The sequence below is a fragment of the Rhincodon typus genome, chromosome 17, assembly GCF_021869965.1.
Source record: "Rhincodon typus isolate 14 chromosome 17, sRhiTyp1.1, whole genome shotgun sequence".
Classification (NCBI taxonomy): Eukaryota; Metazoa; Chordata; class Chondrichthyes; order Orectolobiformes; family Rhincodontidae; genus Rhincodon; species Rhincodon typus.
In genome coordinates, this window is record NC_063348.1 from 58,679,273 (window position 1) to 58,693,622 (window position 14,350).

Below are 14,350 nucleotides of genomic sequence, written 5' to 3' on the forward strand. Positions count from 1 at the left end.
AAATCTCTTCCTAATGCTCCTCAAGTTAATCAGAAGCAATGTTTCACAGATCCCCTACGCCCCCCCCCCCCCCCCCATACACACAAATAAAACACAAGGATCTACATCCCATTGACAAGCCCCTCCAATTTGGGAACCCCCAATAATTTTCTTTCTCATCGTGCGCTGCCCAAACCAAACCCACAATTATTTCCGCTTTCCCCGAGTCAAATAGCCAGAAAAGAAAGTGTTGCAAAAGGAATCTCGAACGTTGTCACTGATTTTTAGAAGCAGGGCTTGAGGGATTTTTTTGTTTTTGTTTTGTAGATTCTCGGTGTTCCAGATTTCTGTTGTTGAACACTGAACGGTTCTGGGGTTTTATAAAGTGGAGCGTGCAGGATCTCAAATGTCCATCGCTGGATTTGCAGCAGCAATTGAACTTAATATTTTAGCCCCACTCCCCTTGTTTCTGAGGTGGATGGTAATTGCGAGGTGGTGGCGCCCTCTTTTGAGATCAGCGGCTGTACCCTGCTGGGACCCTGCTCTGAACAGCGTCTTGTCGATTAGATATCAAATCAAGAGCAGATTAGTTTATTTCTTTTTTAAAAATGTATTCCATATGTCACAGTTGCACACATCATGCAGACAACATGCAGACTCTGTTTAAACTCAAAATTTACAACATTGACTTTAATTTTTTCCTAACTTTGGAATAGGTTTTCTACAATGCAGAAACACATTAAGTTATCTATTTTCCAACAGTACGTTTTGCAAGATATGCCAATGGTATCTAAAATACATTCATTCTCAATAGAAGCACTTCCCAGCCCATTTCTGTCATTTGTTTAAAGTACAGTACAATCTATCAGTCTCTGCTGCAGGACCGGCACAGCCCACATGTGTATGTTTCTGTTTCAGCAAATGGAGCTGCTTGTTCTCAACAAGCTGAAGTGGGATCTAGCCTCTGTGACCCCCCACGATTTCATTGAACACTTCCTCAACAAGCTACCCATACCCAAGGACAGCAAGCAGATCATCCGCAAACATGCACAGACATTTGTGGCTCTATGTGCTACAGGTATGGAGTCTCCACTCAAACGACTGTGTCACGTTGCGGGGAGTGGAATTACTAATCATATTCCTGAATGGTAGGGGCCAGGCATTTCAACCGAGTACTAGGGGAGTCTGAATGCATTTCTTTTTAGCTTTGTGTAAATTTACATTCAACAGACCATTTACACTAATACGAGAAAGATGAGGTACGCTACCAAAATAATGGGAGCTAAGAGATGAGATTCCCCGTCTCTGATGAAATGAATGTGCAAAAGGGAACTTAATGCAATGACTACTGGCTAACACAGTCTATGGTGAAGCAGTTGGCACCCAGTTGAATGATTTTTAAATGTTTTTCAGTTTGGTGACAGTTTTTGCTGTTCACATATGTTGCATTTTTGTCTTCTAGAATCTTGAAAAACAGGTCAGGAGTATTTTGGTGCTGTGCTTTTGTTTTAGGCACTGGAAAGGTGAATTGAGCTTTTTCACTGATTATTTCCTGATGTTAAGCAGCATGTTTCTCAACCATCTGAACTTGGCTTTACCAATGACTGGAAGTTAATACACAGACTCAATAGTGTGCAGTCGTTAGTCACAGTTTGGTCGGGATTGTGAAGAAGTCAAACTTCTCTAAATGTAGCAGAGAACATTACTTGGAGCCTGGTAGTTGCACATCCTGACTGTCGTTAATGCACATTGCCATCCAAAATTTAAACAAAATAGCTTGCACCTCAACTCTGCCTCTCCATAAAAAGTCATGTTCACTCTTAATGTTGTATTCTATTCTAACCACCAGGACGCTGGAATAAGCCTGAATAACTGGAACAATTTTTTCCACCAATATTCCTGTCCCTGTACCTTCCCCACTCCTGAAGGCACAGGCATGTTGAAGTAATACAGATCCACACACATCCCACACCCTGTCACTTCTCATCATGCGAGTTGTAAACATATGTTTTTGAAGATTGGTTATTCTTAAGAGGCGCTGCTGCTAAGCGAGTTGCTTAGTCGTTCATGTTTGCAGCAGGAGTTGCTGGAAAGAATTTAGGAATGAAGAACACTGGTCATTTTAAAAGAAAGTTTATTTAGGCTCTTTCAAAATAAGCTGCTTGAGGGAAGCTAATTAAACCTGCGACCCGTCTGGCTTTTATGCCCAGGATATTAACTGGAGAAACAGATGGGACCTCCAGGAAAATCCCAAATTGTTGTGTCCTCCTACTCAGACCACACCGTGGCTGACTCGCTTGATGCTGTCAAGCTTGCCCTCTAGTGGAGCTTTTCTGTAAATACAAATATAGACCAGACACAAACATTGATTTTGGGCTGTACTTGCATTTCATAATTCACTTCACTGCCCCTTTTTTTTTAAAAATTCTGTCATGTGATGAAAGAGCATTGAGGAATGTGCACGGAGCTTATAACGAGCAATATTGTTCTGCAGTGGTAATGTCCCTACCTCTGAGCCAGGGTGCCTGGCTTTAAGTCTCACCTGCTCCAGAGATCCACCACAGCATACCTGAACAGGTTGGTTCAAAATGTTTGTAACTGGCAATACGACTGCACAACAGTTGGATTCATAGTTGTTGTTGCTAGTTGATACATGAGGGTTAGCCTGTTCCCCTCTGCTGAAACTGGTGTAGTTTACCTGTTTACCCTGGTGTGGAGGAGCGAGTGCAATTTGGGTAGGTGTGTATGTGTGTACATCTAAAGGCAAAACAATAGACAGTTAAGTATTTAACACATTTTAGTGACAGAATGCTTAATTGACTTGAAGTTGCCTGGTGTATGAGTTGATGCAACAAGGTTTTGTTTTGATTACAGCACCACCAGATAACCAATTCCTTTAGTTCTTGTTTGTTTAAAAATAATACTGGACAGACTAAGACTTGCAAAGTTTGACACTCTCTCTTGTTTAGAGAACATGGTATAGTTTTGAAATTTGGCTTAAGGAAATTATCGAAGCTCTGAGAGTGCACTGTGGTGCATCAGCCGTTGAAGTTGTTGCTTGTCTGGTTCATCCCAGAAAACCTTGGCCCTCCTAGTTCCATTGAGGATGGCAAAGTTTTCCTGTTGCTCTGCGAATTACAGTGCTGGAGCAAATCGAGACAGTTCAAAGGTTGAGCAACTCTGACATTCCAGTACTTTGATTGTTGCAGTTACTTCTCTTTTTCGGGGGGGGGGTGGTGGTGGGTGAAAATAGGCCAGCCTAAGGCCTGAAACACACCATGTGCCCCTCGGCAATTGACAGACGTATAAATGGAGCACTGAAGTAATTATCCATTACAAAAGATTGAGCAGGGACTTTGGAGAGGGGGGGAAGGGATAATTTAAAAGACTTTTAATGGAAGGGATTACATTCAAGGTGATGTTGAGCAGAATTCCTTTTGTGCAGCCTCTGAATTGTCTGTTTTAATTGAGTTGGATTTTGCTAAAGACCTTCTTTTGTGCTGCGGTAGGTCAAAAAAAATTACTAGTGTTGTTTGAAGTTAACACATAATTGTCGGTAATGAATGGATCTTGGCATGGACAAGCGATGATGGGACAACTTTTAAAACAAATGTTCGAGTTACCGAAATTTTAGAATGGCATTCGTAATAGCCTGGCCCTTCAGATAAAGAATTCACACCAGGCTGGTACAAGTTGCATATTTCTAATAATTATGTAGTTTAAAATGTGATATTAATGACACAAACTTGAAACAACTGCACCTCCACTGTTCTGTGTACCACTTCAAGAATGTGACTCGTTGGGACCTGTCATATCACAGCAAGTGGATTCAGTGAGCAGTTTTGATTTGCCTGAATGAAAAGGATTTCATTCATGGCCCCCAGCCCTTGGTTTTGATGGTGTTGCTTCACGCAGAGCTGAAGGAGTGGCTCGTCTTGTTTGGGTTCTTCCTCCACACCCCCACCCCCCCTTTTTTTTTCTTGTTTCTCACAAAGAGACTTGGAAGCTTTAGTCTCCTTTTGTCTTTGTGTGGGGTTTGGGGGTGGGAGGGGAGGCGCGCGTGTGTGTATGTGTGTGAGTGCGTGCACGCGCGCTCTGGGCTTTCTTCCTACAACACTAAAGTTGTTTATTCCTTTCGGATGAAGTCTGAAGATAGGCCAGGAGGAATGTGTGCTTGAGTTGGTTTTGGAGTTGGTGGGGGGAGGGGGAAGGTGGGGAAGAGGGAGGGTTGGGACTGTTGAGGACGTGGGGGCTGGCTTCTTCCAGCCCCCATTCTGAACCCGCACCCCCCTCAGCTTTCCTTTTGTCTGTGTGTCAGGTCCAATTTATCTTCGCTGTGTGGAGCGCTCTCCCTGCGCTCTCAATCACACATGCCGAGCTGATGGGAGGTCAACAGTGATGCAACACTCTTCACTCTGGGACACTCAATTACAAGGCAGAGGCACCCCTCATTAATATGCTGAAATTGCTGGCCTCTGGTACAAATAATTCCTTGTTAAGTGTAACAAAAGGGCAGGCCATGTTGTTTGTCTGGAGCAGTCGCGAGTATAAAAGTGGACACAGAAATAAAATTTAGATTTGAGTGTCACTGTTATGCCTCCGTAGGCATTGCAAGAAGTCAGGTAGCGGTACTGAGCCTCGCTCCCTCCCAAGCCTGGTCTCTCCCTGCAGATGGCACTGCTCTGAGTAATGGTGACCCAGATCACAAAAGAGCCATGGCAGTGGTCTTGAGTGTGGACCTACAGCAGAGCCGTCTGGCACCAGGCATGGCCTACTGTCAGCATGGTGTCGGATCAGAGGCCCACTGAGTGCCTGCCAAGTTCTGGAGGCTTCCGTCACTTAGTTCTGCCACATCTCACGGAGCGTCAGTCACTGCGATGGGAGGGCAGCCAGTGCACTGCGCACAGACTGCAAACCCAAACTGGAACGAGTCTGTCACAATTTGCCGCGGCTTTCTCCTAAGTGCCAAACGTAAGATTCCTGCTGATTTTTCTCTCTTGTAGATGTCAAGTTTATATCGAACCCACCGTCGATGATTGCAGCTGGCAGTTTGGCCGCAGCAGTTCATGGCCTCCACCTGGGGGATGGCAACAGCTTTCTTTCCTATCAGTCTCTCACAGACTTCCTATCACAAATTATCAAGTGTGACCCGGTAAGTGTTGCCAATTTTAGCATGTGGTATATGCCTTTTCTGTTGTTAATAACAGCAGCCCAAAGAAAGTGTAAAATTGATAGCTTTCAAGAGAGATTTGGATAGATAATCACAGGGTTAAAAAAATTGAGAGGATGTGGGAAAAGCTGGCGTGTGTAACTCATTGCATAGCTTTTCCAAAAGAGCTAATGCCAGCAAGATGGGCTGAATGGTCTCCTATGCTTTTATCTTTCTAAGAGAAATTCAGTTCAGAATTGCAATGGCTTTCATTCTCTGCTCACTGCCCCTATACTCCACCCACCCTGAATCATAGAATCCCTACAGTGCAAAAGCAGGCCATTCAGCCCATCAAGTTCCACACTTACCGTTCAAAGAGCATCCTACCCTCCCTGCCCCGTCCCTGTAACCCTGCATTTCCCACGGCTAACCCACCTAGCTTGCACATTCCTGGACACTATGGGGCAATTTAGCATGGCCAATCCACCTAACCTGCTTTGGACTGTGGGAGGAAACCGAAGCACCCAGAGGAAACCCACACAGACATGGGGAGAATGTGCAAACTCCACATAGACCTGAGGGTGGAATTGAACTCGGGTTCCCGTCCCTGGGAGACAACAGTGCTAACCACTGAGCCACTGTGCCACTCTGCTCCATTATGTACCTTTAGTATGTATTTTTTCCTTTACTTATCATTTTCCTGCTTAATTGTTTTTGAGTTTAGTGTTTGACCAGTTTGATGGGCATAAGCTCTACTGTTCTCTTCACAACTACCCAGCAAATGTCTTCCTATGGTACATAACCATCATGAGGATGTTTCATGCTCTGCATGAAAACCATTTAAATTTATCAAATCAAGATTATTATCCACTAGAAATCACTTTCCTTCCTGTCTTTATGGAGACTGTTGCAGGGCACAGTCCAATTGCTGTTAAGTGGCCCGAGCAGTGAATGCTGGTAATCTCTTCATTCATATCGGTGAGCATTTTACACAGGAAAGGTGAAGTACTGTCAGTAACTGAACTTTGCTAAATGGTTAGTGACTGAGGGAACAGGAGAGAGTGCACTTCCCCTGCCAGTACAGGGCTTTGTGCTTATTGTGACAACAGTGTCACTCCCTTGTCAATGCCTTTAGAACTGATTAAGGAATCAGTGATTGAACATTCGTCTGTGCGACTCCATGCAACAGGAAACTCTCTTTTGACCTGATGTTGATGAATAATGGTGTAGAAAATGTAATTAGATTTATTTGTATCTGCTATGTAAAATGCTGCAAGTATTTTAAAGTATATTTGAATGTGGCAGTTCTGGGATTTCTTTTCAGTCAAAAATTAATAAAGCTCAGGGGTGTGAAATGCTTTGATCGGGAGCCGCAGGATAAAAAGGATTTGAATGGTTTAGCAATAATAGCCATGTTATGTACTTGTAACTCTTCTGCATTCATAGTACAATAGCTATGTGATGTGTGACTCATTAGTGGCCATTCAGCAATTAATAGTATATCAGTAAAGACAGGCAGAGGGTTAAGCTTAAAAGGAAATGGCTCATAAGAAATGTGATAAATGGGCCTCATGGTGTTTGTGACCTTTATGTGTGGCCTGTAACCTGATGCCTTTTAATGTCAAGTGGAGCCAGTCTCTCTCTCTCGCTCGAAGTTTCCTAATGATCTGAGTCCAGTTTTATTGCACCTTGCACCTATGCTGCAAAAGTCATTGGCTGACCAGTCACATGGGGACATTCTCTCGTGGTTTGAAGCAGATATTTAACTGATTTATGCTGCAGCTTACCTTCTGCCTGGCTGGACAACAGGAGATGTGCCTCAGTCAGGATTGGACTATAAAGCAGTCAGGGATCAATTGGCTGAGGAAGACAGGGTTTCTTTTGAGCAAGTGGAGGGTAAATGCTAATGTGTGGCCTGGGGACGTATGATCTCTGACGCAGCGATGTGCTTTTGTTTGTCCATTACAATGCAGCAGCCCAGCATTATGTTAGGTAAAGAGTTCTGCTGCACAATTAACTTTAGCAGGACTTGACGAGGACCAACACCATGGACCTAAAAGCGAAGGTTGCCTTTAAAATTTTGCTGGAAAACGCAACATCCATGAATGTTGCACCAGGAACGGATGTTGTTTCTGCCGAGTTTATATGCAAGACAGTAACTGGGCTCGAATTTATGTAATGTACTGAACTAATTTAAGACGAGTGTTATGTTTCCCCATGTCTCTTTTCAAGAATTAACCTCAGCAAGCTATTGTAGCAAAAGGCGGAACAAACAAGATATTTTGAACTATTGTTTATGTTCGGTTTGTTCTGCTTGCGGTTGCTTATACATATGAGCCAAACACTCTAGCCCAGTGGTTGGCAAATGTAGCAGTTTGACTACTTTGCCATGTTTACTGATTGTCAGAAACTGTTGCAGCCAATTTCTGTCAGGGATCTGTGATGCACTTGGCAGCAATATATAATTTGGTCCAAAGATACAATAAGCCTGATCTTCTTTTCAGTCATGGAGTTGGCATGTTTACAGCATTGTTATGGTGCAAAAGGAAGCCATTTGGCCCGTTAATGTCTTCTCCAGGTCTCTCAATGTGCATCTTAGTGCCAATCTCCCATCCTTTCACTGCAACCCTGTGTGTTGATTTTTATTTAAATAAAAGTCCAATTCCTTCTTGAATACCTCATTGGTACCTGCTTCCGCCACATCTCCATGCAGTGCATCCCATACCTTGACTACTTGCTGGGTGAGAGTTTTTTTTTCTCACATCTTGTCTGCTGCTCTTTTTCAAATTACCTCAAAGGTGGGACCTCCTATTCTTGATTCTTTTACAGTTTCTCTCTGTCTATTCTGTTCACTGTCCTTGTGATTGTGAAAACTTCTATCAAATCTCCTCCTCAGCCTTCTCTTCAACGAATACTATTCCAACTTCTCCAATCGGTTTTCATCACTGACGTTTCTCACCCCGGAACTATTCTTGGAAACCTCTTCTGTGCTGTCTTCAATGCATTCACAGCCGTCCTATAATGTGGTATCAGAACTATGCACAGTACTCTAGCTGAGGTGTAACAAGTGTTTTACGCAAGTTTAAGATCACCTCCTTGCTCTTGCACTCCAAGCCCCTACTAATAAAGCCAAGGATACTGTATGCTTTATTAACTGCTCTCTCTACCTGTCCTGCCACTTTCAACAATCTGTCAACATATAGCATTATAAAGGAGAATCGATTATAATTTTAACCTGACCACCCAGCAGAAAACCCTCCTAGTGCACCTGGCCTGACCTATTTATATTTAACAAGAGTATCGTTAGGTAAAACAGGCAATCAAAGTAATCTCTGTTGATTTTCCCTGCTGGGTAGCTTGGCGTGAGATGGTCCTGGAGTTGCCGCTTATATATCGTAACTTTTCAGTAATTTGCATTTTAAATAACAAAATTTCAATTGTACATTTAGTGCCAAAGTGCTAGTAATGTCATTAGAGTGTACGTTCATGTTACTGTTAATGGTGTTATCGTAGAATGGAGATTTAATTGGAATTTGATAGAATTTTAACTGGCTATTTATAATGAAATGTGTGAAAGAGCGGTTACCTTAACTTCCCAATCCTACGTTAAAGCTGGGATGTGCTTTATAGACACACACCTAATTGAAGAAAAAGCTGAGCATTTAGAGTACTGGTTTTGGCTCTGTCTCCTTAGCAATAGGTCTAATTTCCTGTTTTCACTTTGATCACCAGTAATTGAAACCCAAATTAAGCATAATTGGGACCCTTGGGCAGTCTTGTACTTTTCAGAAAGAATGGTTTTGGCCCCATTGTGTGAGTGCTGTGAATTTGTTAGGTCTGATCAAGTTTCCAGCATTCTAATTGTTTTTGGCTTAATCTTTTGAACTACCCACACACCTTTTTTGTATTCAGCATCTGTTATTCTGGGAAGATTCGAGACTTGAGAACACTCCAAAACAAACGTGATCCTTCATTTGGCAATCTGGACACACTCGTCAGTGCCCCCACCCAACCCACATTCCACTTAACGTCCAGTCTTTCCATCACCGTCCCCACACCAACCATTCCAGGAAACATAAAAAGATGCACAACAGGAGAGAGAGAGAGACAAATATGCATCAAGTAAAAGATCACATAAGACTTGTTTGTGAAACTGGATTGGATGTTATGGTGGAGTCCTGTTCATAATAAGTGCAGCTGTTATAGTCAGATAATAAAGAAAGGGAGGGAAGCTCTCTTTCAGGTTTTTTGAGTCCACTTTAAATCTCCCAAGGAATGAAGGACGGCACTGAATACCACAGTCTAGCAGAGAGATGTAGGCAGTCGTAGCAAGTCTCATTGTGCCCTGAGTGTGAACCTGTAGCATTGATGGTGAGGTATTGTCTCACAGGAGAAAGAGACTTGATCTTTCTTTTAGTTCGAGGGGTGTCCACCATCTCCTCACTTAGCTGGGAGTCAGGGGGCTGGCTGATGAGGGGAGTGGTGGGGGCATCCTCAATTCAATTTCTCTTGGAGGAATGGTGAGCAATTGTCCGAAATTTGAGGGTTTCTGCGACAGTAAACACCAAGCTCATCGAAAGACTTTCAGACCAATGAATTGATCATTTAAATGAGCAATTAATAGAAATGACCCTCGCATTACCAAGCAGTAAAGCTTAATAATAATGAAGCCTTTTTTTGTTGCCTTTTTGATTAAGAAGAAGAGCTAGTGGGAGAGAGAAAAAGAATCAGCCCCAATTCTGGATCACCAGGGAATGGAGTGGCATCTGGGGCCAAGCGAAGGAATTAGATTTAACTAACGGTGACCTTGGGTCACCTCTGGTGGGGCTCACTCTGAGCAGACCTCACACGAATTCATGTGAAAGTGTGTGCTGGAGGTTAGCTGACTTTCACCATCTCCTCTTACAGTCTCCTTACCCTGCGACATGATGGTCCAACCACATTCCATAAGATATAGGAGCATAGCTAGGCCATTCAGCCCATTGGGTCTGTTCTGCCATTCAGTCATTCTCCTGCCTTCTTCTTGTAACCCTAGATCCCCCTTACTAATCAAGAGCCTACCTAGTTTTTGACTTAACTACACTCAGTGACTTTATGCAGGCCCGTCAGTATTTTGCAAGTTTGTAACATTCCCCCAATCCTTCCTCTCTGGGATCATTCTTGTAAACTCCTCTGGACCCCCTCCAAGGCCAACATATCCTCCCTTAGATGTGGGACCCAATACTGCTTACAATATTCCACATATAGTCTGACCAGGGCCTTACACAGCCTCAGTAATACATCCCTGCTGTTGTATTCTAACCCCCTTGAAATGAATGCTAATATTGCATTTGCCTTCCTAACTGCCAACTGAACCTGCATGTTAGCCTTAAGAGAATCCTGAACTAGTACTCGCAAGTCCCTTTGTGCTTCAGATATCTAAAGCCTTTCCCCGTTTAGAAAATAATCTATGCCTCTATTCTTCCTTCCAAAGTGCATGACCTCTCAATTTCCCACATTGTATTCCACCTGCCACTTCTTTGCCCACTTTCCTAGTCAGTCTAAGTTCTTTTGCAGCCTACCCGCTTTCTTAACACCTATCTTCATGTCATCTGCAATCTTAGCAACAATTCCCTTAGTTCCTTGGTTCAGATTGCTAATGTATAACTTGAACAGTTGTGGTCCCAGCACCAACCCACTATGGAATTCCATTAGTCAACAGCTGCCATCCTGAAAAAGACCCCTTTATCCCTACTATCTGTGACAGTACCTTGTCCTTAACACCATGGACTGTTATCTTGTTTAGCAGTCTCCTGCACAGCACTTTGTCACAGGCTTTCTGGAAATCCAAATCGATCACATTCACTGGCTCTCCTTTTGTCTTACTTGCATGTTACCTCAGCCAGACCCCAGTTACCCTCAGTCACCTGACTGTCTTTGTCTTTGTCTTTGTCTTTGTCTTCTCCCTATGTGTAACTTCTCTCATCTCCTTACCCCTCCTCCCCAGCCAGAGACCCACCCCCAACCCATCCCCATGAACATTCCCATTCTCAGAATCCCTGTGAACTGTAACCATGTGGTGTGCTGCTCTGCCAATCACAGGCTGGTTCTCTCCTGCGCTGACTGCTCATAGGCTCACCTGTATGCTACAGTACCACACCCAGGAAACTGGCCTCTGATTGGTGGAGTGGGTCCTTGCAAAACCTTCCACTTACACCCACAATTTGAAATTCCAGCCTCAAATAAAACATAAAAGATTCAAAAACAATAAATTTTCACTTTTATTTTCCACTGATCCTTCCTGTGTAAGGTTGTATAATTACTAATTATGGGGATCCTGCAAATTTGGAATAAACTTCCTTTTAGTAAAGAGTGACCAGATGTAAAGCAGACATGGAAGTGTATGAGATGTTTTTGGCAGGGCTGTGTGAGGTTAGGAGGCAGTAAATCAGGCATGCACTGCCTACTTTAGCTTATTTCACTCTAGAGTTGGTGATTTATCTGCCGTCGGTACACAGCCCCAGTCTTATGACTTGTTTGAATATTGACTGTGGGAGTAGAAGTTATCCTAGTTAATCTTCCTCTGCCTGACACTTGAGATTTGTCCAAGTCATTCTTGACTTTTGTCTTCGCCGTTCCTTTCCATTCCAGGACGAGGGTGCCCGAGACCAGCAATGGCATCATTTTTGCCATTGTGATTTGAGTTCAGGACACTTGAGTTAGATTTTAGCCACTTCCCACACTCAAACTGTGCCATCTACCTTGGAGTACTCAGGTGATTAGATAGTTGCAAGCTTTGCAGCTTTAAACCATGACATCTCCTTGTCCACGTCCTGCTGATGTTTTAATGCAGACAGGTGCTGAGAGACTTGAGTGGAGCAGAAATACTCAGTGAAGAGGTTGGAATGGCATGTGTGCTATACATTTTATTATTAAACAGACAGATTTACTCTGTGAGGAAAATATTCTTGCATTCTCTTTGCCATATTTTTCTTTCACAGTGTGTATGGGATAAGGTTTTGGTGCGTATGCTCACAGAATCATTGATCCCTTCAGTGTGGAAAGAGGCCATTCAGCCCATTGGTTCTGTACTGACCCCCGAAGAGGATCTCACACAGATCTAACCCCCTAGTGGATCCCCATAACTCCACATTCTCATGGCTAACCCACCCAGCCTGCACTTCCCTGGACTCTACAGGGCAGTTTCCTATGGCCAGTCCATCTAACCTGCACATCTTTGTGACATGTTGCTTCTTTCTTTTTACTTTCAAGGCTGGTAGGTGCGAAAACAGAAATAAAATGTTTCTCTCAACTGCTGTAGAACCTTGTGGGAATATTAACTCAGCAGATCACCTAATATGGGGCTGGAGATCTTGATCCATTTCTGTCTCGGTGGCTTAGTGAAGGGCAGCACAGTGGCTCAGTGGTTAGAACTGCTGCCTCACAGTGCCAGGGAATAAAGTTTGATTCTAGCCTTGGGCCACTGTCCCTGCGGAGTTTCAAATTCTCCCTGTGTCTGTGTGGGCTTCCTCCTGCAGTCCAAGACTCTGCAGGTTAGGTGGGTTAGCCATGGGAAGTGCAGGGTTACAGGAATAGGGTGGGTCTGGGAGGGGTGGGGGGGTGGGGGGGTAATATTCTTTTGGAGAGTTGGTATGGACTCGATGTGCCAAATGGCTTGCTTCCACACTGTAGGGATTCTATGTCTTGATCGTTTTTTACCTTTCATTGTATTAGCCGAACTGCTACTCCATGCATGCGGTACAATTGATACAGTGATTATCCAAGACAGGTTCGGTTGATCACGACTTTGTTTCCTTGTCGGTGCCTCCATTCAGTCTAATTTTGTTTTCTCTGCACGGGCCTTGGTGATCTGTATGTGATGGTGACTTCCAGAACTGGAAGACAATGCTGGGAATTGTCTGATCACAGTCGCTGTGCAGTTTAGCAGGAGTGCTGGTCAGTGTGGGGCTGGTCTCGTAGGTTTTTTTAATTCATTAACACGATGAGGACATCGCTGGCTAGGCAGCATTTATTGTCCATTCCTAATTGCCCAGAGGGCAGTTCAGGGTCAGCCACATTGCAGTGGGTCTGAAGTCACGTATCGGCCAGACCAAGTAAGGATGGCAATTTCCTTCCCTAAAGGACATTAGGTGATGAGGAAAAAACCAGCACGGTGATAATTAAATGAAGAATTTGGGAGAAATTTCTTATTATCAGAAACTGGCGAGAATGTGGAACTTACTACCGCTGGGAGTGTTTGAAGCAAGCAGCATAAGCAGATTTTAAGGCAAATCTCAGTGTGACATTAGGGAGAAACAACTATCTATATGGGATTGGATGAAGAGTGCTGGAAGAGACGTGTGTGGGACATAAACACTGTTGTGGCTTAATTGGCGCATTTCTGTGCAATACCATCTGTGTAATCCCTATAGGCAATGATTTATTGAACGAGATGATGGAGCTTTCTAATAGAGTGAACCACACAGGGTTAACTGCATACAATTGGTATATACCTATGCACTAAGATATTGAATGAGGACATGATTGAACTTGATTAGAATTAGGTTTTATTGTCACATGTACTCAGATACAGGAGTACAAAGTCACCATATCAGTGCCATCTTGGGTACAAATGTGCCTAGGTACAAAATCTTGGGTATTCATTAGAAAAATAAAGAAATAAAGTTAAAAGTGCGGCATTACAGTCCTTCTAAAACAGAGGGGGGAGAAAAAGTAGATGGAGCAGACAGGTCTGTGCCAGGCCTCACCTTGAGGCCGGGGACAAATGGTGGGTGTGACTCATTTTCTGATCTTGTCATCAATGAAAGTGTACTCCTCTTGAGGCCAAATCTGGGGAGCTGCTGGCACTAGTGGATAACTGGAAGGTAACATCAGTCAATGTCTTCAGGGGAAAAGGAGTACAACGGTTAGGAAGAGAGAACAAGGTGTAGAGCTGGATGAACACAGCAGGCCAAACAGCATCAGAGGAGCAGGAAGGCTGATGTTTCGGGCCTCGACCCTTCTTCAGAAATGGGGGAGGGGAAGGGGGTTCTGAAATAAATAGGGAGAGAGGGGGAGGCGGATAGAGGAGAAGATGGGTGGAGAGGAGACAGACAGGTCAAAGAGGTAGGGATGGAGCCAGTAGAGGTGAATGTAGGCGGGGAGGTAGGGACTAGATAGGTCAGTCCAGGGAGGACGGACAGGTCAAAGGGATGGGATGAGGTTAGTAGGTAGGAGATGGGG

The 14,350-nt window shown here is 43.8% G+C and overlaps 1 protein-coding gene across 1 annotated transcript in view; it reads left to right on the top strand.

The window, feature by feature from the left end:
- The window catches only part of ccnd1 (cyclin D1), a 24,070-nt gene that overhangs the window by 2,262 nt on the left and 7,458 nt on the right, over positions 1-14,350 (top strand). Inside the window, exons 3-4 of the mRNA XM_020519655.2 lie at positions 898-1,057; positions 4,983-5,131. Of these exons, the coding sequence (XP_020375244.1) occupies positions 898-1,057; positions 4,983-5,131 (309 nt within the window). The remainder of the gene's footprint in view (positions 1-897; positions 1,058-4,982; positions 5,132-14,350) is intronic.